Here is a 24,366-nt window from a genome sequence, read left to right on the forward strand (position 1 = left end):
CAGACTGGGAGTCAATCTGATTGGTTAAGGTTACAGTCACCTGGGGCACAACAGTAGGAGAGGCCTTGGTATAACCTTGGAGAAATGCTCAGAAGCTTTTTTTTTTCCTCTCTCTCTCTCACTATTAGAATCTTATAAGATTTAATGTTCATGATCGTTCACAAGAAAAGGTATAAGCTACATATGAACATTGTCATATGCATTGAATCATACTTGAAGCACTCACCAAATTTAGTTTTCCACATATTTCTGTTTCGGAACATAGTTTGTAATTGAATCTGTAGATCTACTAGCATCACCATTGGTGTCTTGTTTTATGGTTTTGTCAAGGTCAGCGATTTCAGTTGTTACTTCACATTCATGTGTATTCTTATAGATTTTAGTATCGAATGATTGGGTTTCGTTAGCCAATGTTTTTGAGAGGCATGATATTGCAAAGCACAACTCCAGAACCCAAACTCTGTACAGTGTCCGGCAAAACTAACACAGTACTTTGAGGTTCATAGCTTAGCATACTCCTTACAGCACAGCTTGTTTTGTGCAGCACTGTGTAACAATGTTTGAAGTTCCATACCGGAAGTTGTTTCAGAGATTAAAAATAGGTAGAAAGCAATCGGAATATCTCATAACAGAACAAAATAACGAAAAAGCCTTTCTCAGTAAAATAGAGTTAAACACTTTCTAATTGTACAGGTGAACAGGATGCGATTTTAAATTGCTGCAGATAAATTTGAGTGTGATTTTATGGCAATTTATGTGAGAAAATCGTGATATCGTGGTCCAAGTTAGTCTCTGCTATTGCAGTGTCAGTGTTCTGAAGGAAGCATGAAATACAGAGGTCTATGATCCCACCTTCAAATTCCTCAGCAGCTAACAATGAGTGAACCTTGCTGTCAGCTAAATTGTGGACATTTCCACTGGCCTATATCACAGTCAGCTTAACTTAAGATTTCTTAAGATGGAAATATGTAGTCATCCTCTCTTCCATAGTGATCGTTGAAAGGTTGGAAACCAGCTGCACGTGTCTGGGCTGGTCATGTTAGTAAGAGAGAACATATTATGCGGTCAAAGTGATAAGAGTTGTTGATAGCCTGTTTGGTTTGGCATCCAACATGAATCTTTTTCTCTTGACTTGCTGAATGGCATATTGTAAGCAAGTACCACAAAAAGAAATATGAAATGCCAAACTTATCTTTATTTGCTACCAGTTTTGGAAATAACAATGCTAGTATTGAGAATATGAACTATAGTCCAGTGATGAATACATACATAGGTACATTTCATTTAAAGAGTGTTATAAGATATTTTTTTTAAACATAAAATGTTTTTCTAATTTAAAGATTGAACAGAGATTTTTTCATGTTGTGTGTCTGTGGGTGATGTATTTGTTATGACGATATTGATGTGTTGCAGATAGAGTATTTCATGAATGTTGAATTGACTGGAAGTACCGACATTTTAGTTTCTTGTTGCCGTTTTCCTGTAATTTCTTGATGTTCATGTTGTGACTATTAACATCTTGAAGTTTTAAGTTTGAATGATATTTTGTATCTGTTCCATCATCCTTTGTATGTAACTATGTTGCATTGGCACTAACTTCAATCTATGATATGTTGAAATGTCACCTCTCTAGCTTGGTATATCATATGATCCAGAGTTCACCTTCCTCTTCAGTCTCTTAAGGGCGAAACCCTGACAGTTGTTTATTAGTATAATCAGATACTTGGGGCAGTTATGTCTTTCAAAATTAAAGTAGGATTAATTCCATCATTCAAATTGAAATTATGAATTTGTAGAAGTACCAAGCTGGATAAGGTGTGTGTACTTGTTCACCCATGAGGACTCAGTATTGGTAAAAATACAACCATTTCTAATTAAATAATCATATTTCATGCACATATGGTTTAAGATAATTAAAAGTGCATGTTTTGGCATCAAGATGTGGTCCAAGGTGATATGAGATGTAATGGGTGAAAAAGCATGGTAATCATTTCTTTGAGTGTTTGGAAGTTGTGGCCAATCAAGTGCATGGAGTACACAAATTGTGTGCTGTACATACAGCCAGGGCATGGTAGGACAAACACATTGGTTGTGCATGGCTTATAGTGTGTGCTTCGCTCTTCGTGTAGGCTTGGCCCCTACTGCAATTGCTCCACCCCCCTACGTTCTGAGCGCGCAGGATCCGTATACTGTGGGGATCCCAATTGCAGGTTAGCATCTACGTACTTCTCTTTTTGAGGCTTCCTAGGGTGGCACAGGAGTTACTCTGCTTCAATTATGTTTAATTCACTTTTGGATGAACTCGGTCCCTCTCTTACAACCTTCACAATTCTGAGCACATCCTTCGGAGCCTTACTGGGTAGTAAGAGCAAGCAGACACTGGTGTTATCTTTTATTTTTCATTATCTGTGTATTTTGTTAACTTTTCAATTTTCTCATTAAGTTTTATTTGGTCTGAATTTTTGTGACATTATTTAGCATTTTGCTTGATTTATGAAAATCTCTGCTGAATTTGTCTTTCTGAACTTATTATTTATCTATTTTGGTTCTGCTTGTAAAGGTATGCATGCCTTGTGTATGGCCTGTATGTAGGTCTGTGCCTCACTCGAACATTGCTGTTGTAGGCCCGACCGTAATTCACCCTCAGTATTATGGGGTTCAAACGCCATGGGGCATATACCCTGCCAACCTTATACAGCAGCCCCAAGGGCAGCAGACCCCCCAGGGCATGCAGCAACAACAAACGCAGATGATGCCACGGCAGAGCAATGGGAGGCCGCTCACGCCGTCCCAGCAGAATGATGGCTTGGGAACACCTCAGGCGCTACAAGCACAACCACTCCAGGCTCCAAGTAACTATGTATTTTTGTCATGGAGGGAATGCAATATTTATGAGTCGTTGAAGTTCAGATGTAAATAACCATCTCAGGGTCTGCCGCAGTTGGTGATAAGAATCCTCAAATAAAAGGTTTCAGTATGCTCTTTAATTGCCAGGTAAAAACTTCACTGAAAGTTGACCCAATAAAAGGAAAATTGGTCTTAAACTTACTTTCACATTTGGCAAGTACCACTTACGGTGAAATGTGTTTTCCCATTTTGCCCTGTATTGGGAACTAAAATCATTGATCTACCTATTGGAATTGACAGTAATGTACAACCTCATTATCATTTGGTATTCTTCACCAGAACCAAGTTCAGTCGTCTTGATTAATGCAGTAAATGCCATTTACTTGATGTATTAAATAGAGGAAACACTTGCAAAAGAGAGTTCCGTGTGTTGTCACAGTATGTTTGGTATGAAAGACCTTCCACCTCCCAGACATTACAGCAGGTGCTTTGTTTTAGATTAAAACTGATGTTACTGTGCTGCATCAATATTGAGTGAAGTAGCAGGTATGACTGTTGCAGATGCTGGCTACCAAATACTTGCACCTGCTTACTATGATCAAAATGGACAGTTGGTGATGGGCAACCCTCGTGGCATTGGTACACCAGTCCGCCTCGTCTCTCCAGCTCCGGTTCTTGTCAGTGCTAATGCCAATCAACAAGGTAGGCCCAAATCTTGATGCATTGGTAATGTTTCAATTAATTAAATGTAACGAATTGTGAATGTTTTGGGGGAATATTTGTAGAAGTAAAACTTAGGCACATTATCTTAGAGAAAAATATTTTGTGTACTATGTAAAGGTAAAGATTGTTTGTCCCTACCATGATACTTCACAGCGTGGAATAGAAATTGTTTGTCCCTACCATGATACTTCACAGCGTGGAATAGAAAGGGCGAATCACTTGTAAGTATATCATGAACATATGTCCTATTCTGCCAGGCGGGAACAGTTCCATGGGCAACAACACACTGCGTCTTTTAACAACACAGCCTCAGCAAGTTCAGACCCCGCCAGTCGTCTTGTCAAGTAGCAACAGCAACTCTCAGCAACAGAGTAGTTCTTTAGGTATGTGTCTGCACACCTGTCTGCATTGGAAACATTGTTGCTATTGATACTTGCAGGGGACCTTAACATTCACTCAAGATTTTGACGATTTAGCTTTGTAACATAGAACACTCCTAACAATCACAAAGGATCATTTTGTACTTGGTTTTATCATTGAAATTTGATTAATATATTTTATAAGATACATGTTGCTTCGACTTTCTACTGTAGTAAAATTTGTCTGCATTTCTTTACATTCATAGTTACATGGTCCCTTATAAGTATTAACAAATGTGTCATCTACTAAACTATTAGGAACAATGTGCTAGGTTGTAGCATTACCTACATGGTAACTTACCTGCTTGTTGACTGAATGCATGTAAGTATGTTATGAGTCAGGAGGGAATGGCACATTTGTAGAGGTAGTAGCTTGTAGAGCCGCCTTCTTAGACGAAGGGACATTTTCAAATGATACCGTTGCTTTAGTTTTGAAGGCGGTCTGATAAAAATCTGGTTTCCACAGGAGATGGTGCTGCATATGTATGACATTGCATCACTATTTGGCAGACCTTTGTGATGTCACAATCAAATAACATGATTAATCTTTATGTCACTGGAACCAGTCAATCGTCAAAGATTGAATTAGTGTTTGGAAAGAGAAAAAGTTGCAAGGATGATTTTGGATGGTAAATAAAGTCTCGCCCTTCTTTCTGATAAAAAAAGATAATTGATCCTGATATATCTGTAATGCAGATCAAAACTTTTGCTTAAAAGTTTGTGTACATTTAGTCAGGTTGTATTTGAGTTTCCAATTTTTGCACTGTTAAAAATTTGGAAATGCACCAGTTTTGACATAACTCATTTCTGCACTTGTTATTAGGCAACATATCACTCTCTGCACATTGATGAACACTGTAAAATGATTGTATAAACTCTTCATACCTGATAATATATCGCTGATGTAATGAGGATTAGATTCTGGAACAGTGGTGCATCCAGGTCATAGACAGGAGTGAAAGAGTCACACAAAGTATTTTGGCTGAAAGTTCTAAGCATGAAATTTAGCAATTATATTTAGTGCACATTTACATTTGAATGAATAGTTAATGTTAATACCTCAGTTACCTAACTGGTCCATCTGTAAGTTCTCTTGCAATCACTTTAAGGTACAGCACTTGCACAGATTGTGTAAAAGTTTTTCAATTTGCGAATCTGTTTGATATAGGTTCGATCCCACTCCTTCATGGTATCATGAAAACGCTTTAGTCCTGTAGAAATAATAATCAAATTAGGTAGAATGCTTCTGCTAGCTCGTCCTGGATGCATCCTTGTTGCACTGCGTGCCACCGTGGCCAGGTTACATATGTCCTCCTCCCTCCTAGCAGGCTATACCCCCTCCAGCAGCCTGGGCTACACTCAAGTAACCACCAGTCTGTTCACCCCAATAGCCGCCAATCTTAGTCTCAACCCCCAGCAACAGACCAGCTACAGTAGCAACGGACTCCCAAGTCTTGGCTCATCCACGCCAGGAGCGATAGGATCAGGTTCGTAGATGATGCTGATGCTGATGATGCTCCCGATTGAAGCTTTGATAGAACCTGAGACCAGTCCAGCTCTGATAGTTGTGTTCATAGAGCAGCTCAGTGTTAATTGTTGTGCAGACTTAACTTTATTACTTGTTTTTAGCCCATTGTACTTGCGTGACCCAATTACTGCCTATGTATAGCTGTTCTATTGATGTAAGTTGGCATTATCAAAGCTGAAAATGGAAATTGTGTAGGTCTCCCCTCCTTTGAGTCTTGTATTCTTAAATGCAATGTAGAGAACAATATTCAAAGGTTGCCTGGACCTCTGTTTCCACAGAGTAATCTTAGTGCTAAGATTGTAGATTAGTCAATTAATTGAAAAGGGGTAAAGGGTATTTTATGATTGCCCTGCAGAGTCGCAGTCCTTGGGTTCGTAATTGATCTGATAACTAGGACAGCAACAGCTCACCCAGACCATGATTCAATTCAATTCTTCATAAAAGTGAAAACGTCAGATTTATTTAACTCTTAACTTGACATCAAACAGTCATGTTTTGCCTTATATCAGGGCTCAAAACTGTTGGTTCCGGCTCTGTGGAATTAATTTAAATAGGTATTCAAATGTCAAATGAAAATTGTTATGATGGTTTTTGAAAATGGAAACTAAGGCATGAGAACTAAATCGTTGCGGCCCTTTGGATAATAAGAGTTTGCCAAGTGGAGCTGATGTGTGAAACCCACCTTGATCAGTTCATTCAGATACTGTAGAACTGAAGTCACTCTGCAGATAGTCTCAGGTGTAGACTATCTCACAAAGCAACCTTTGCTGCCACTGTCACTGTTATGGGTGTTGACAAAGGTCTTACTAGGATCAAATAGTTTGCAATACTTTCACTGCAAGGAGATTTTTTTAGTCAAATGATAAAATAAGTGTTGGAGCTTTGAGGAAAGACTGTCTACAAGCTTAACAAGTGTTATGTGTCATATTGCAACCTTTGTTAGTTTTGTATTTCATACCTGGACATAGTAGGGTGGTAAGATATCGTTTATGTACCAGGGTCCAGGTGTTTCTTTTGGATAATGTTCATATAAGTATTTTTACTCTGTGTCAGTTCTAATATGTGAATGTTTGCATGACGAGCAACAGTAACAGGGCTTGGCTTGTCTTCAGTGATTATACTTAATATAAAACTGTCATGGTCGTGAGATTAGTGAGGTCGGTGGAGAGTTGGATGTTTTGAGTTGTTCTACCAGGCAACAGCACTGTTACAGGACACCTAGCACTTTGTTCACATACTAACATATCATCACCATTCATCATGTTCAGAAATGGATTGAGGGTTTGGTTGGCAGTACTGTAGACAACAGTAGAGAGTAGTGCATGAACTGTAGATTGTTTAATAAGTGATGCATTTTGTCAGTTGCTTTTTCAGGAACCCATATAACTTATGTACTTCGTAATGAGGCCTGTGGTACACCACACACTTTCATGTAAGATGTTCAGTGTGAGTCTATTATTAGACTGTACTACTGCTGGGGATAATCAAGACTTTTTTTTACAAAGAATGTCTTCAGTTCTTCATTGCTAAAGAGACACTTGAACAAAGACATATTTGAGAGGGAAAAGAGGGGATGTTGGTATTAATAGTTTGATAACATTCGCTATCTTGAACCTGTACAAAGTGGAAGGTCAGTTGATTTTAGTATTGATATGGTAAAATGTGGACAGAATCATATCTTCCTGTTTATAGTATACTGTTTCTATTCAGCTTATGCCTACAGAGTGGTCAAATTGTGAATGAATGAAATATTATCTGAATTTGCATGTTACCAAGTCACAAATATTTTAGTTCTTCTTCCACAGTTGGATGTTGGTAACAATTTATCATTCATGGTAACTCTGTGAATTAAGGCTTTTGACCGACTGTGTTTTCATTGTGTGTAGATGTTGTTATGCATGATATTTCTGATCACACTCAAATTAGCTACCTGTGACACATGAATGTGAAATGTTTAAGCTGTATGTGAGATGAGACATGTATACAGCCAGGGTAATGCAGTCTATATACCTTGTTTGGATATAGACATCAGTAGTGCAACTGCCACAATCAAATTGTCTAGTATAATTAGTTGTTGTTACCATTGATGTAATATATAAAAACTTGCAACTTGCAGCTTAAAACTAAGCTCACTCACTCCCAAAATTGCAATATTCACACATGCTTACACTACATGTGAATTATTTCAAGTTTGTGAACAGCATAACATGTTTTATGTAGGTCAGCGGCGTGAATCGTTTGACGTGAAGCGGCAGCAGCTTCCTGTTGGTGGTTATTACAGCCAGCTAAGTGGGATGGCTTCCCCGGCTGGCCCTGGGGGTCTCATGCAGCCAGGGCAGTCCATGACACCACCCCCATCCCTCTCTGGTTCAACCTCGAATCTCACACTAGGATCGTGGGATAATTGTGGTGAGAAAGCTTTCTTCTTACTGCACCGGCTGTACATGTGCTTTGCTCCAGTAAACGCTTCCTGATCAATGTTTGGATGAATGAGGGTGGTGGGGTTGCTGAGTGACACAGGCAAAGGCACAGGTTTGATTTTGCACAAGGGTATAATGTCTAAAGCCCATTTGTGGAGTACCTTGGCATGATATGGCTGGAATATAGCAAAAAGTGGTGTAAAAAATAATCACTCCTGTGTTAGCATGGATGCCTCACATTAATAACTTGGCTTTTGTCTGGCCTCCTCCTCCACCTCAATGTGTCATTAATCTTACCACTTGGAGAACTGACTATTTTTTCTTAATAGTGCAAATCTTTTCATGAAACAGCTATGTAGGAACAGTTGCACTCTGCAGATACAATCCAAAATGTTTAAGCTACATCAAAGTTCAAATAAGTCTCACTCTGCAACTTGATTATGGGTAAGTTTCTCTGATGTGTGAATTTAATACATGTCTCTGTCTGAGATCTGAAGGTGCTGATTACAACAAGGATGGTATTATGTATACTGTCAATGTACTATTTGTTCAGGTGTTCAGACCAGTATGATGAGCTGATTAATATTGTCAACTACTAAGTGAATTTGAAACCTTTCTGTGAGCAATGTCTTATCAGTGACTTAACCCTCATAATGTTGATAACCCATGAAGGTCCCTTCAGCAACCCATACTTGCCATAAAAGGCGACTATGCTTGTCATAAGAGGCAACTAACGGGATCGAGTGGTCAGGCTCGCTGGCTTTGTTGAGACATGACATCGGTCCCCAATTTTGCAGATCAGTGCTCATGATGTTGATCACTGGATTGTCAGGTCCAGACTCGATTATTTACAGACTGACGCCATATGCCTGGAATATTGCTGAGTGAGGCGTAAAACTAAGCTCACTCACTCATAATGTTGATTGTCGCTCGTCAGGTCTAGGTGGGAGTGGACGTCCCTACTCAGCTGCCCCAGGAGCCGAAGCAAAGTACCGAGCTGGACTTATCTCACCAGCCAATGGTCTGTTTGGAAACTCCACTTTGTTCCAGAATCGTAATTTTGCATCTCGAAGGTAAATTTTGTGTTTTTCATTTCTCCATGTCAGACATGTCCATTTGTGACTAAAGGTTTATGTAAATTAATCTGAATGGAGTTTACTTTCCACTTGTGTGGGAAATCACAGGATAAGTACAGTGCAAAGTATGATACAGATATTGTATGTTTGTCAAGAAAAATAATTACTTGTAATGCTGAAGATAGAAGTCACATTTGGGGGTATTATTGAGCCTTGCTTACTTTTTTTCTATTTTTCAATTTCAGTGCTAGTTTGTCAAAGGAGGTGACAGGACGTAGCCGTCTGCTCGAGGACTTCCGTAACAATCGTATTCCAAATCTCCAGCTGAAGGACCTCGTCAATCACGTTGTTGAGTTCTCCCAGGACCAGCATGGTTCAAGGTTAGTGTTTGTGTCTTTTTTATTTCGTACAGGTTTTTTTTGTTTGTTTGTTTTTTTTAACATTTGGATATTTTGGGACTGCTAAGGTTGCTTTTCTGCGTTCTTTACCTGCACAGATGATGTTTGACAGGCAGTAGGGTGGCCTAGTGGTTAGGGTGCTCACTCATCACACCAAAGACCTAGGTTCGATTTCCCACATAAGTGTGAACCCATTTCTATTGTGTACCACTGATATTGCCGGATTATTGCTAAACTAGGTGTAAAACTAAACTTGCTCACTCACTGACTCTGACTGCAGAAAGTGGAGTAAAACGTAACTAACTCACTCACCTTATGATCAATTACTGTGGTGTGAAACAAAAATATAAAGTGCATTTTGAGGGGACATATTCATTCATTTATGATCCTAATGACTTTTCAGATTCATTCAACAGAAGCTTGAGCGTGCAACTCATCAAGAGAAGGCCATGGTGTTCGGGGAGATTCTCACAGCAGCATACAGTCTCATGACCGATGTCTTTGGAAATTATGTCATACAAAAATTCTTTGAATTTGGATCCTCAGATCAGAAGCAGACCCTAGCTCAGCGAGTACGCGGCCATGTGTTGCCTCTAGCTTTACAGATGTACGGCTGTCGCGTTATCCAGAAAGCATTGGAATCCATACCAGCAGACATGCAGGTAATCAATCACTACACCTTCAGCAAACATTTCAACACAGTATACTAGTCAAAGAAGTTATTTCATGACTCTTTGGGTGCGGTATCCTTGTCTTCAACACATTGGCTTTATCATGCCAAGCACCTGGGTCCCCCCAGTAGTACAATGTGTGAAGCCTATTTCCGGCATACCCCGCTTTCATAGCACTGGAATATTGCTATAAGCGCTTTAAACAATACTCATAGTTGATGTCTTATGGTTGGTAGGTCATTTAACTGTCATCTAGTAGTGGGTATTTAACTGCTTAGAAAATATTGCACAAGGCAGATGCAGATCTATATTCAAATTCAGTTTTTAAAAAAAACAACCCAAAACCGCATGTTCTTCCCTTGCATTCTCTTGTCTTTGATAAATTAAAGGTGGCTAAGTGAATACTGTGTAAGGTAAAGCTGACTATTTAACATTTTCATTTGTGAGCGAAACTTGTCCAGTCTTAAAACATTTTAATGAGGTTTGGTGAAGCTATCTTGTGTATCTCTAACTAATCGTTTGTCATCCTTCCACCTCTGTTTCAGGTTGAGATCGTGAAAGAACTGGATGGACATGTGTTGAAGTGTGTGAAAGATCAAAACGGCAATCACGTAGTGCAAAAGTGTATAGAGTGTGTAGACCCCAAACATCTCCAGTTCATCATTGATGCCTTTAAAGGCCAGGTGAGTCAGGTCAGCCGCTCTTGTACTGTATGGGCATCTTTCAGTGGAGAGCACCTGCATTTGCTCTATTTTCTTTACATTGTTGTCTCCTTCACATCAGAAACATTGTGTGTTTCTTGGCAGCAGCAGCATCAGTGGATTTTTGTGAAAGTACGCCTTTAGAAGCTGGTGTGGTTTTTGCAGCCTTTTTCATGTGTGATTTGTCCTGGAGTATTAAGCGAGTTCCCCTTTCTGATAAATTTATGATGGTACAGGGATAGGTTTCATAAGTTTCTGTGACTTTGTTCAGATTAGCTGTCATGACTATCTTTATGGGCAAGAACGCAAGCAGTACCAACATTGACATCCATAGTCCTCAGTGATTGTGGCGCTGTCTTTGTGGCAAATGGGAGCTGAGTGCCCTTTTTGGGTGTGAGGTATATTCCCTTTCCACAGTGTTGGAGAGAAAACCTGTCCCCTAAACTTGTTTGGGTGTGGGCTGACCTCTGCATATTCCATAGACTTCTCTGAGCCCTTGTGGCTGTGACAGGGGAGACAAACCATGCAGAGAACAGAACAAGAACTTCACGGTCTTCAGCTTACTAAAGTGTCTTCATGTTGTGCAACAAGATTATCAATCTGTTAAATGTTTGAACTCAGCATCTTAAATAAAGCCAAAAGTATCGAAGAAAGAAATTTTGCTCAAACAAAGCAAGCAATTGCATTTATGACAGCTCATGGTCTGTGACCATGGTAATGGTAACAATGATAGAATTCTCTTCCATTAATTTTCTTTTTGTTAATCCCATGTTAAGGTAGTTTGGTATAGTTTATGATAAGAGGGGATAACACTGATGGATAGTTGCAGCTTCTGTTTGTTGATAGCATGTCGTAAGCAGAAGCCATTTGTCAGTGCATGTCGGTTTCGATTATGTTTGGTCCACGTTTGTACACTGACAGGTCCTGGCAACCACCATACTGTTTAAGTATTCCAGTCTTAATATTACACAACAAGTTAAACATGGCCACATAGAAAGCATCAAGTTTGCACTTGCACCATGTGGTTCTCTTTTGTGTGTGTGTGAAAACGCACACGCACAGGCGCACACACACACACCTGCCTTTTTTTATCATTTGTGATGTGTGTGTCATAAGTAGTCAGTGGAATACAGAATAATGTATTTGATGTATTTTTCACCCATTTGTCCATCGACTTTTTACATTCCACAAACTTATCACAAGACATAGTTGTCCCCCTTCCTAATTTTTGTATCTCATCCAACATTGACATCCATAGTCCTCAGTGATTGTGGCGCTGTCTTTGTGGCAAATGGGAGCTGAGTGCCCTTTTTGGGTGTGAGGTAAATTCCCTTTCCACAGTGTTGGAGAGAAAACCAGTCCCCTAAATTCATTTGGGTGTGGACTGACCTCTGCATATTCCATAGACTTCTCTGAGCCCTTGTGGCTGTGACAGGGGAGACAAACCATGCAGAGAACAGAATTAATGATGAATATTTTTGTTGGTGGGAATTGGTTTCTTTCTTCTCACACCTTGAAGGAAATAGTAGAAATGTTAATCTTTCCGCATCTCTAATGACACCAAAACCTACGGTAGAATGAAATTGTGTACGGGTAATGCAAGCAGTCACAAGTATGGTATTTCTAGCTATGTGACCAATAATTGACCATTTTAATGGCAATTGTGTTAGATATCTCTAATCTTAATTTACCTCTTGTCAATCCCAAAGTGAGTGAGCTTGTTATATCTCCCACCACAAAGAGGGAGGCTGAAAGACAGATTTGTGCTTCTGTCCGACATGATGGGGATACTTTTTCTTTTTTCAACAGGTATGTCTTTTTTAAAAATGGATTGGGAAACTAAATTTGATATGTGTTTTCAGGACATCAATACCTTGATTTAGTTCGAAAACAAAAACTTTTACAATGTGTTACAGAGTTATGGACTTGCCATGCCTTTCTTGCCTATGTGCATTGCTAAAGATAGTGAAACCAAATTTGATATGTTTTTTCAGGACATGAACGTTTTATGTGGAGTTAAAAACAGGAACCAAATAGGAACAGAACACTGTGGCAGGGGATACTGATGGCCATGTCTTCTTATAATTCATTGTAGGAGGGATAGTACTGGGACAAGTTTCATAAGTTTCTGTGACTTTGTTTAGATTAGTTGTTTGTGCCACTCATGACTGTCTTAACGTGCAAGAACACGAGCAATACCAACATTGATATCCATAGTCCTTAGTGACTGTGGCTCTGTCTTTGTGGCAAATGGGAGCTGAGTGCCCTTTTTGGGTGTGAGGTATATTCCCTTTCCACAGTGTTGGAGAGAAAACCAGTCCCCTAATCTTGTTTGGGTGTGGACTGACCTCTGCATATTCCATAGACTTTTCTGAGCCCTTGTGGCTGTAACAGGGGAGACAAACCATGCAGAGAACAAAAATTGTAAATGTTTTTGTTGTTAAGGGTTGGATTCATACTCCACAAACCTTTAAAGAAATGGTAGAAGTGTTTATCCTACTGTATCTCTAAAGAAACAAAACAGTGTAGGAGAACGATGTTTTGCACGAGCAATGCAAGCAGTTGCAAGTATGAAGAGTTTGGTCTGAGACAACTGCGATAGCATTCTCTGACCTTATTTTACCCATTGTTTATCCCATGTTGAGTTTGCTTGATTTATTGTATGCGAGGAGAACATTTACGAATGGTATATGCTTCTTTGACTCAGTTCAGATTAGCTAAGTGATAATGTTTATGAGCAATACCAACATTGACATCCATAGTCCTCAGTGATTGATAAATTTATGATGGTACAGTGATAGGTTTCATAAGTTTCTGTGACTTTGTTCAGATTAGCTGTCATGACTATCTTTATGGGCAAGAACGCAAGCAGTACCAACATTGACATCCATAGTCCTCAGTGATTGTGGCGCTGTCTTTGTGGCAAATGGGAGCTGAGTGCCCTTTTTGGGTGTGAGGTATATTCCCTTTCCACAGTGTTGGAGAGAAAACCTGTCCCCTAAACTTGTTTGGGTGTGGGCTGACCTCTGCATATTCCATAGACTTCTCTGAGCCCTTGTGGCTGTGACGGGGGAGACAAACCATGCAGAGAACAGAAATTGTAAATCAGGGCAAGTCACAGTGCTTTGTGTAAAAGATTTACAATACTCATGTGTTATATTAGATGTTTTGTTTCTCCTCCTTGCAGGTTTTCACTCTGTCAACTCACCCCTATGGCTGCCGGGTTATCCAGCGAATCCTTGAACATTGCATGCCTGAACAAACAATGCCAATTCTTGAAGAGCTGCATGAACATACGGAGCGCCTTGTGCAAGACCAGTATGGCAACTACGTCATTCAGCATGTTCTGGAACATGGGCGTCCTGAGGATAAAAGCAAGATAGTAACCATGATCAGGGGGAAAGTGTTGCTTCTCAGTCAGCATAAGTTTGCCAGGTATGAGTTTCAAGCATTCCAGGAATCTTTGCAAACAGAATTAAAGCACTGGTGGTGCCAAACATTGAGATTTTAGGGATGTGTTACCTTTTTACTCTGTGCAAACAAACTTGTTGGAGTTAGGGTTGTTGGTTGGTTATCCTTCGTGGATGTGACAGCCACATCAAGCGTAGTGTCTGCTCATACAGCATTCTACTTGTATATTTGCTCAGAAGTCTTTAATAAATGTTACTCTGATTACCAGTGTCTTTCTCCGTTCTCAGCCCAAAACTTACAAGTCGAGTCCAAAGTTGTGTGTTTGTATTGTTTTCTTAGATTTCAGTCTTGGTATGAGCTTGTCTTTTACTACCAGATGGAGTTTTGACTGGCTTAGGAACTGAAGCTAAGCTTCCACAAGCATCAGTCGTAATGTTCATCCATCTGAGAGACTGGTGGATGGGGGTGGGGGCAGCCTTTTGGTTAAAGCATTCGCTTAACACGCTGAAGACCCAGGTTCAATTCCCGACATGGGCACAGTGCGTGAAGCCCATTTTCTGGTGTCCACCGGCGTGATATTGCTGGAATATTGCTAAAAGCGGCGTAAAACTAAACTCACTCACTATGAGAGACTGTTAAACTGTGACAAGAGTGAATCTTAGTGTTGATCCAGATGAGTGCATGTTGTCTGCTCTTTGTTTCAGTAATGTTGTAGAGAAATGTGTATCCCATTCATCCAGGCAAGAGAAGGCATTTCTCATTGAAGAGGTCTGCTCCATTAATGATGGGTAGGTGTATCTGTAAATTACCGCCCTTCCTATGAGAAATTAAGGCTTAACTCTCACCACTGGTGGTCTGTCACTTGGAGAGTGGTAATTCAGAATATTTACTGACGTAGCCACATAAAGTACTCACTCTCAGAGTGAAAGCCAGCAATACTTTTTAATACTGTGCAAGTAGAACAGACCTTTGTAGGTGAGGTAAGATAAAGGTGACTGCAAGCAATACCAACATTGACATCCATAATCCTCAGTGATTATGGCGCTGTCTTTGTGGCAAATGGGAGCTGAGAGCCTTTTTGGGTGTGAAGTATATTCCCTTTCCACAGTGTTGGCTAGAAAATCAGTCCCCTAAATTCATTTGGGTGTGGACTGACCTCTGCATATTCCATAGACTTCTCTGAGCCCTTGTGGCTGTGACAGGGGAGACAAACCATGCAGAGAACAGAATTAATGATGAATATTTTTTGTTGGCAGCGGAGTTTCCATTTGATTGGCTTGACCAGAATGTCTGGTGTTTGTTTCAGTCTTCCATACTAATTTCCGGTCTCAGTACGATTTTAGAACAGATATCCATTGACTTGAGAGCAATCAGATACAGATGACGAGGTTTATTTCTGAACTGTCAATCACACAACTTTCTACTCCAGATTATTTACCATATTTCCAAAGCATTTCTAAGATTTGTCTTCCATTTTGCAGTGCACTTTACACAATGATGAAGGATCAGTTTGCGAACTATGTTGTGCAGAAGATGATCGATGTGGCAGAACCACCGCAGCGCAAGATACTCATGCACAAGATCCGTCCCCACATCGGTACCTTGCGCAAGTACACGTATGGCAAGCACATACTTGCCAAACTAGAAAAGTTCTTCCTGAAAAACAACTCTGACTTGGGACCCATTGGAATGCCCCCAAATGGAGCACTTCCTTGAAGAGCATTAATTTTTGTGTCTGAAGGGTAAAATAGATTATACTACTGGGATTCAAAGACGAATCATGTGTTTTTACCCATGGAATAATTCTATAATGGGCATTTCTCCAAAGATAGAAATAAGATAGCTGTCGAATAACAAAGCCCTGTTTTGTCCGTTTCCCAGTGTATACAAATGTTACTCTTCTGACTTGTCTTTTTTGGAAATCCGTTTCTCGGAAATGAGATTCGGTAGAATATTCTATTTTTGCTTTCACCTTTCTCTACTTTGTTTTTGCATTAATTTTTGCTAACTAAATTTGTGGAGCGAGAATCAAATGACCAGTTAGCCTGAAGGAGATGCTCGCTCAAGTGCCAGGTTTTACAATAGTAGTTTGTACTAATGTGGTATTTTACTTGTTTACAGAGTTTGGGAAGTCTAGTTAGGGTTTTCTCTTTGCTTTTTTCTTAACCATCCCTAGGTAGATTTTGTGACAGTATCTATATAATCCATTATATTCTTGTTGTCGCTTGTGTGACTAGTGCCTTTGTGGGTTTGTTGATTGGGCAGAGGATAGCACTTGCTCCACTGGTTCCAACCGTAGTAAGCAGAGTTGCAGGTTCCAGCATCGTTAAGAATCACTTTGAGGGAGTAAGAGTTGAAATCAACTATGAAGGGCGGAATTTACTTTAAATTGTTTGAATTAAATTAATCAGTGCTCAAGGTGGAGGTAGTCAGTCCCTTTGTGGAGAGCAGTACTTTGACCGATAATCATGTATCACTAAGGTAACTTTCGGTTCCTTACCTCTGTATGGTATTACGTCCATTGATGGGAGGGCCCATTCGGAACCTTGGCCCCACCCAGGAGGTCACTGCACCTGCAATTCTTTATCAGTGTTGTTGTGAGTGTTGTACATTTTTCAGTGATTATTCCCATCCCTCCCCCCAGTGAAGATAGTCAATGGGCCAAACTGCGTAGGAAGAGGGAGAATGAGCCAGTTCACATTAGCTGACCTTGCAGTTACACAGGATATTGCTAAACTTACCTCTTGAACTGTCCTTATAGAAGTACATATATGAAGCTAGCAGTTGCAATTTATGAACTTAGAGTAAGGGTTTCTAGCTACATTCTCTCCTCATGCACAAGTTGTTAGTTATATCTGAAAATAAGGTGACAATTTTGTTGGTTTCCAATCTGTATACTTGCTTGTCTGAAGGGTAAGGTTAAAAGTTCATCTTCACTTGATTCTGCAGAATGGATAGGTGAGAATCTATAGTCAGTTTATACATTCATACACTATTCAACCAAAGATCTTCGTTTATTGAGAAATTAACGGACTACTTAAGACCTTTAGTTCCTCTGCCAATATGTATATAGACAAGATCCACTAACAGGGTACCTGAAACAAGGCAGGTATTATGTTAAATCAACTCGGTGATCAGGCAAACTAAAACGTGCAGTAAACATGATGTCTGTAGGTATGTTATTCATACTCCATGCAAAGGTATCTTCCCAAGTACTTAACTAGTTCGAAGAGGTTGTTCTGGTCAGTGCAGTGTCATTTCCCTTTTCATAAATCAGCTTGCACTGAAGTCCTATATTCTGCATTCCTTTATCTATCTATCTGTCTATCTATCACACACACACACACACACACACACACACGCATGCACACACACACGCATGCACACACACACTGATGAAATCAGGAATAATAAACACTCCAATTGATCAGGTTTCTTGAAGAGAGCAAACCAAATTAGTCAGTGTAGTTGACTCAGGCATGGAGTATGGATTGTCTATCTACAGTTGCAAGAATGATCCTTATTTTTAGACTTTACAAATGCCGTTAGTAGTATTGCATGGATGTGTCAGAATTGGAGAGTCTCCATTCATATCATAAGTTTCCTGTCGCCAGCGAACAGAGATTGCAGATTACTGCATATTCTTAACTCACAAATAATTCTCTATTTCTGTCTGGGAAAGTTTCATGTCAAAGTATGCCACATCCATCCATTGCAGACAAGTGGAATCAAAAAAGCATGTTGTGTTAGAATCAAATACTGACTACAGGCAACTGTTCTGTATTGTGTATCTATTAAAAAACGGATTCATTGTATATAACATTGTCAAACAACTTGAAAATCATTTGTACAATTTAGCATTTTCTCCAAAAGATCTGGTTTGTAAAAAAAATCTTTGAATGTTGTCTCCGAAAATCTGATTTTCATGAGTTTAACAGAAGACTGTAATATATATTTAGATGTGTAAAACTATAGTGTTCAAGCCATAACATTGTACAATAGTGTTGACATTCTGATGATGTATGTTAAGATGAGATCATTAACATCTCCAACATATGCTTGTACAAATCTCACTATTCCATTTCAAACATGCGATCTGTCTCGCTGTGTAAATGTTTACATGTAAGAACTTAACATAAAATGTAAAGAAAAAGGAATTTTGACAATGTACTTCATCCTGCATCAACTTGTTTCCACATTGATATTTTGTTTGTCAATTAGTGATATTTCTAAATATCAGAGTATTAAGGATTGAAGCGGAAAAGTTATGAAATTAGTGGTGCACGTTGTTTTCACAGGGCCAAGAAGTGGTGCAAGAAATGGTTCTCGGGCAGTGGTTATTTTAATACTGGATTCCAATCACCACCCATGTGAAAAGTGAACTGATCTGAAACAGAAATATATTTTCTTTAGGATGTGTAAATTTGTACCCAATGCCTGCGTACCAATCATATTAATATATTTTAGTAAGTCTTGTCGGAGTTGTTAAGTATAGTACATTTCTTGTACAAAACTACTGATTCTGGATTGACACAAAACGATAACTACCCGTTCATTCTACTGGACAGTCACCCTTCCCAGAACCCATCTCTGATGACCAGGTCTTGAAGACTGTAACACTTTTTTGGCAGTCAGGTGTCATTGTAGACAAAGAAACAAATCTTAACACTAAATATCAGAGATGAATTCTTTTGGGACGTGCATATATTAAACCAACTTGTTCATCACTGCCTATGCAACTGCTTGTACAGCTGTCACCAGAAACTAAATAAGGTTGTTCCAACCAACCTTTTAGGTGTAAAGTGTAAATAGAGACAGAACATGTATAGAAGGATTTGTATAAAATCATGGTGGCCAATTCATTGTATGTAAATTTCTCCCATCTAACCTGCGTGTATGCCACACACACTCTCCTTGTAAGCTACCCACCTTTTTGTAAAGAGATATTCAAGTATTTTGTAATGGTTATGTTCATAAAATCACTTTTGTAACATTATGTGCATAGGAATTCAATGGCCTTAATTTTCTATCAGCTTGTACAAATGTAAAGAAGCCGGTGTAACCGCAGTGTAAAGATACAAACTATACTGGTGCTATATATAGAGGATAAGATTAAAACCTATTAGATTTGAAACTTCAAATAATCTTGTACAGAGGGACTCGTCTGAACGAGGAAAGTATCACTATGTAAATTTGAAGCTCCACCATCCTTTGTGAATATGGCACATTTCTCAGTGAAACTCTGATAGTCCATCCTGATAAACCTCTAGACCTGACCTGCTGACTTAACATCCATATCTCACTGCAAGGGAGGTAACTGCTCTCTACTTCTCTTTTTATGTTGCACATGTCAAAAGCTGCACAGATTGTCACACACTGGAATAGTTCAGGGTCTTGATTAACAACATTCCAATGTAAGCTATTTAATATCCTGTGCCTATTACTTGAAAGATTCTGTCTACTTTGCAAGCTCACAGCATGGTTAGAATCCCTTGCAGTGATATTGAGAGAAGTCGGTCAACTGGTCAATGTTGGTAATCAGGCTTTGCCCTTGAAAGGTGTATGACTAACTGTTGCTACTACCCAGTGCCCCAGGATTGCGGGACAGGAGGCATAGGTGTATATTATTATGTTGCATTTAATATCGTTGTCTGTGTTTAATCATGTATCCTATTGTAATATTTCATATATTTTTTCCCCATTTTTTGCACTCATCTGTAGTTAGTATTGTAATATTTTTGTGAAATTTGTCAATAGTCGGCCAAATGAAATAAACAGCAGCAGGTGTACATTATTACTCTCTCGTGTAGATTGACATGTGTACAAATGTACATTTTGTAAATCGGATTTGCTATCTGACAGTTTTATATATTAATATGTACAGAGATCACTTTCGTTATTAAAACCCAGGAAACATTTCCCATCATTTGTACAAAAGTCACTAACTTTCACCAATGAATTTGAGTATTTTCAAATTTTATTCTAGTTGTGCTAAGTTTGCACTAAAATTGGGACCTGTTATTTTCAGCTGTTCAAACCATTGGTTACATTGAATACATTTCTCAGTATTTTGTGTTTGTTTTCTTATCATAGACAGAACGTCTTGAGAGGTAGCATTTTTGGTTGTAACATATCTTCAAAGATTGCATTTCTTTTTCTACTCTTTTTTTTTTGTTTTGTTTTGTTTTGTTTTGTTTTAATAAGGTCTTGAAAGAAGGGCTTTCTACACTGGAGTCTTCGTGGTATGGTTTCACATTTTTCATCTTGGAAATATTTATCTAGTCACTGTGGAACGAAATGGAAGAAATACCTGGCTTATTAATTTCTCTTAAAAATTATTTAGAATTGTATTTCCCAACTTGTCCTGACTTGTTTAAGTCAAGAGAAATTCTATTACCTATGGCTTGATGCTTGTGTAAAATATATAAATATATATATACATATGTTTTAATCTCAATTTGATTTCAAGTGGTCTGATATTGTCCTAAAAGCACTTGACAGTTAATTTCTGACACATTTAATCAAGGATTTAACATTTTACCTTCTTATATATTTAATATGTCCATGCTTTGATGTTTTATTTTCCAACAGCACAGGTTTCAAATTGATATGCTGTAGAGGTGTTGGATAGAATTGATGTAGCATGTGAAAATGTTTTCATAACATTTTTCTTCTTTTTTTTAAACTCACTGGGGTAATGCTGTTTGTCTCAACCCCTTACCATGAATGATTCTTCCAACAAAACAGGGGTAATTGGTAAGATAGTGCTATGTGTTTATCTAGATATTCTATTTGCCTTGAATTTTCCCCTCTGACTAGGTATGTGTTTGCCATTATTCATATATCATTGTGTGCATGTATGTTTTGTAGATTGGAACACAAAGATAAATCATACTTGTATATTGTTCAATGTGTATTGTAATGTAATTTAGCTTCTGTATATTTGTCTGATACAAATCATGTATATTTATCAGGTTTTTATTCCCTATTTAACAGTGACTGCTGTTTTTCTTGTAAAAATGTATGAATCGTTTTGGGGGAGTTCACATCTACATTGTGAGTCAAGGGCCGAACCAGCTGTAAAGAGTCTATTTCATCCATTGCATCATGTAGTCTTGCCAAACTCTACAACCCCACTGGTAGCTTTGGTAAATGTACATGCTGTATAAAGATTGTACAAGTGTAAGAAGCCGTGTTTTGCTATAGACAATAAAGTTATCAAATGATTGTGAATCAAACTTTGTTGACTTGTGAACATGCATTTGAGGGAGGTGCATGCTGAAGCAGCTGAAGGTCACAGTGGAACAGTAAAGGAAAGGCAAAATTTCAATGATGTGAGGTTAGATTTACACAGATTTTAGCAATATTGCACCAATGTCTGTGGCCGCGACACCAGACACGCACAATGTATCTTTGGTGTGACCAGCACTTGAACCCCAAGGCTACCCCACAGCTTGCCATCAAGAGAAACTTGAATCTCTCACAGCAAAATATTTTGGGAGTCCTGACGAAAGTTTGTTTAATTGTTCTTTCATATATACACCTGGAAATTAATCAAGCAACACCCCAATTTTTTCTATTGGAGCAACTTTGAAGTGTTCTGACAATCAAAATATGCCGGGTTGATATAGTTTGACACTTTTTTATTCAACAGACGATCTCTGACAAACAACTTAAAGGGAAAAAGTATCAAGACTTTGCTTTATTGCAACGAAATCCAAATTCTTAAAACTGTCTTAAATTCATGAAAAAATGGACACAATTTACTATTCATCCACAGACGTTGTTGTCAGGTGTATTAACACAAATGTCACATGAAAAGAAAGAACAGTCATCTGAGAGTCTGCACACCGACTTTCATCAATATCTAGTGTGTCCTCCCTGCGCACGCACCACCGATTCCAGACGCCTCCTCATTCCTTGGATGAGTCTCCGGATCTGATTCTGGGGGATCCTGTTCCACTCCTCATGCAGGGCAGCCGTCAATTCGTTGAGATTATGGACTGGTGGGTCTCTCTGCCTCACACGACGGCCAATAAAGTCCCACAAATGTTCAATGGGGTTGAGGTCAGGGCTCATGGCAGGCCATGGAATTCTGTCAATTGCATTTTGCCGCAAAAAATCATTTACAGCATGCGCCCTGTGAGGTCTAGCATTGTCGTCCATAAATATGGGTCTCGTTGCCAGAGGATGGTTCTCAAAATGAGGTACCACAGCCCTGTCAAGAACCTCCTGTTGGTAACGAACACCGTTAAGGTTGCCACGGATGGTAATGATATCCAACTTGCAGTTCATGGAAATGCACCCCCATACCATAACGGAACCTCCCCCAAAGGCCACAGTCTCCTGGATGTTCCGTGGAGCCATTGCTGTGTTCCTCTGCCTCCAGACCCGAGTACGACCGTCCACCATGTGCAGCAAGAACCGGCTCTCATCTGAGAAATGGACCTTCCTCCAAGAGGCAATGTTCCAGTGCAAACGGTCATTACACCAGGCCAGTCGGGCTGCCTTATGGGCTGGAGACAGTCTGGGTCGCTTGATTGGCCTCCTTGCCCGGTATCCTGCAGCTTTCAGACGATTCCGAACAGTCCTGTTCGAGATGGGTCTCCCTGGAAGCCACTCCTGTCTCAACCGAGAGCTCGAGTCGAAGGACCTGCGCCGTACAAGTCTCAGTAAAGCTCTGTCCTCCCGGACTGTGGTCTTCCTGGGTCTTCCTGGTCTAGGCAGGTCTTTAACTTCATTAGTGGCCCGGTATTTTTTCAAAAGTTTTGAAATTATGGAATGATGTCGTCCGATTTGAGTCCCGATTTGTCTTAGAGACATACCAGCATTCCTCATGCCGATTATTTGCCAACGAGTGGCCTCTGATAATTTCCTACGTGCCATGACATTGAAATGAATGAAAAACCGAATGCAATCGACAACCTGCGCTTGTAAACACCCCAGGGAAAAAGTGCATTTTTCGAAAGTTGAGGTTAAAGCAATGCACGTGCGCTGTGCAAGCTTCACGCGCGTCATATCAACCCATGAAAAGCTCATGCTGTATGTCAATACATCAAAATTGAATAATCAATCATCAAAATTACTTCGTTAAACTTTGTTAAGTTTTTATGTGTCTTTGAATTTGGTGTTGCTTAATTAATTTCCATATGTATAGTTGCCACGGCGCGATGTAGTTGATCAGTCAAAGGAACAAGGCCGCATAAGGGGGTGTGACCAAAGCGAGCCCTCTCATTGGTCCACGTTTGCTATCGTCCGCCATTGGTGTCAAGATTGGGGTTTCACTTGATTTTCGGGGCGGTGGGCTAGTCCAGTGGTAAAGAGTTCGATTCCCCACATGGTTACTATGTATGAAGCCCATTTCTCGTGTTCCCCGCCGTGATATTGCTGAAATATTGCCAAGGCAGCGTAAAACTAAATTCACATTTTACCAGTGATTATGCTTGAAAGCATGTCCGTGGTTCTTTGCATTAAACGCACAACATAAATGTATATGTATATATTTGTCTGAATTGCTACTTTTCTTGGTTTTCTGAATACAAGTGGGTTTTGAAAGGGGTGTTTCAGTGTGTGCCGGATTAGACGCGTCAGCACGGACAGGCATTCGCACAAGCACTATTTATGGGTATCTTGACAAGAACTGAGTCAAACATCAGCAGCTTTTGAGTTTTAACATCGGAAATTACTTCTTTTTTTTTTAAATAACAAAACAAAAAGAAATGAAACGTTGTCAAAAACGTGTCATCTGATAATCTCTAAGGAAACAGATTATCTTATACCTTCAGTGAGGACAGAAGATCATATGACATCCAATCCACATTCCATCATTGTTACTGAGATGTGAGACCAATATTTATCCACAAAGATATTATATACATAAAACTAAAACAAGTTCATGTTGCCCACTTTGATGGTGATATTGACTCTGATGTCAGTGACAAAATAGCATGTTATCAATCTGTAAATGCAATGGTTCATGACTTCCACCGTTACTTCACTGTTAGACATCCAGGCTCCTTTAATCAAGGAATCCAGAGTGCCTAAGATGAAAAGGGCAAGACAGAGATGAGATGGAGGAACGACCGGTCGTCAAATGTACAAACAGTATAGAACCAAACTCACTGATCGTATCAGAAAGGCCCAAAATGTGATTTCAACTTAAGTGAAAATAT

General features: G+C 39.4%; 1 protein-coding gene and 5 non-coding genes across 9 annotated transcripts in view; all 6 read left to right on the forward strand.

Annotated features, from left to right (window-relative positions):
• LOC137277520 (pumilio homolog 1-like) overlaps positions 1 to 21,432 on the forward strand; it is a 39,869-nt gene extending 18,437 nt beyond the window's left edge. The window contains exons 9-21 of one of the 4 annotated variants that reach the window (XM_067809288.1): positions 2,130 to 2,210; positions 2,625 to 2,852; positions 3,394 to 3,549; positions 3,828 to 3,953; positions 5,315 to 5,476; positions 7,738 to 7,926; positions 8,875 to 9,010; positions 9,259 to 9,393; positions 9,815 to 10,073; positions 10,628 to 10,765; positions 13,971 to 14,218; positions 14,899 to 14,982; positions 15,676 to 21,432. In XM_067809288.1, the coding sequence (XP_067665389.1) occupies positions 2,130 to 2,210; positions 2,625 to 2,852; positions 3,394 to 3,549; positions 3,828 to 3,953; positions 5,315 to 5,476; positions 7,738 to 7,926; positions 8,875 to 9,010; positions 9,259 to 9,393; positions 9,815 to 10,073; positions 10,628 to 10,765; positions 13,971 to 14,218; positions 14,899 to 14,982; positions 15,676 to 15,910 (2,177 nt within the window). In that variant the 3' untranslated portion in view covers positions 15,911 to 21,432. The remainder of the gene's footprint in view (positions 1 to 2,129; positions 2,211 to 2,624; positions 2,853 to 3,393; positions 3,550 to 3,827; positions 3,954 to 5,314; positions 5,477 to 7,737; positions 7,927 to 8,874; positions 9,011 to 9,258; positions 9,394 to 9,814; positions 10,074 to 10,627; positions 10,766 to 13,970; positions 14,219 to 14,898; positions 14,983 to 15,675) is intronic. The other 3 variants (XM_067809289.1, XM_067809290.1, XM_067809291.1) reach the window with 3 other exon arrangements.
• LOC137279294 (small nucleolar RNA SNORA73 family) lies at positions 11,099 to 11,321 on the forward strand. The gene has a single exon (XR_010956688.1). It is a non-coding gene; the product is annotated as a small nucleolar RNA SNORA73 family (small nucleolar RNA).
• LOC137279296 (small nucleolar RNA SNORA73 family) lies at positions 12,023 to 12,245 on the forward strand. The gene has a single exon (XR_010956690.1). It is a non-coding gene; the product is annotated as a small nucleolar RNA SNORA73 family (small nucleolar RNA).
• On the forward strand, positions 12,982 to 13,204 carry LOC137279293 (small nucleolar RNA SNORA73 family). The gene has a single exon (XR_010956687.1). It is a non-coding gene; the product is annotated as a small nucleolar RNA SNORA73 family (small nucleolar RNA).
• On the forward strand, positions 13,658 to 13,880 carry LOC137279295 (small nucleolar RNA SNORA73 family). The gene has a single exon (XR_010956689.1). It is a non-coding gene; the product is annotated as a small nucleolar RNA SNORA73 family (small nucleolar RNA).
• Positions 15,202 to 15,423, forward strand: LOC137279297 (small nucleolar RNA SNORA73 family). Its single transcript, XR_010956691.1, has one exon. It is a non-coding gene; the product is annotated as a small nucleolar RNA SNORA73 family (small nucleolar RNA).
• Positions 21,433 to 24,366: the final 2,934 nt, after the last annotated feature.

Source organism: Haliotis asinina, chromosome 3, assembly GCF_037392515.1.
Source record: "Haliotis asinina isolate JCU_RB_2024 chromosome 3, JCU_Hal_asi_v2, whole genome shotgun sequence".
NCBI classification, from domain to species: Eukaryota; Metazoa; Mollusca; class Gastropoda; order Lepetellida; family Haliotidae; genus Haliotis; species Haliotis asinina.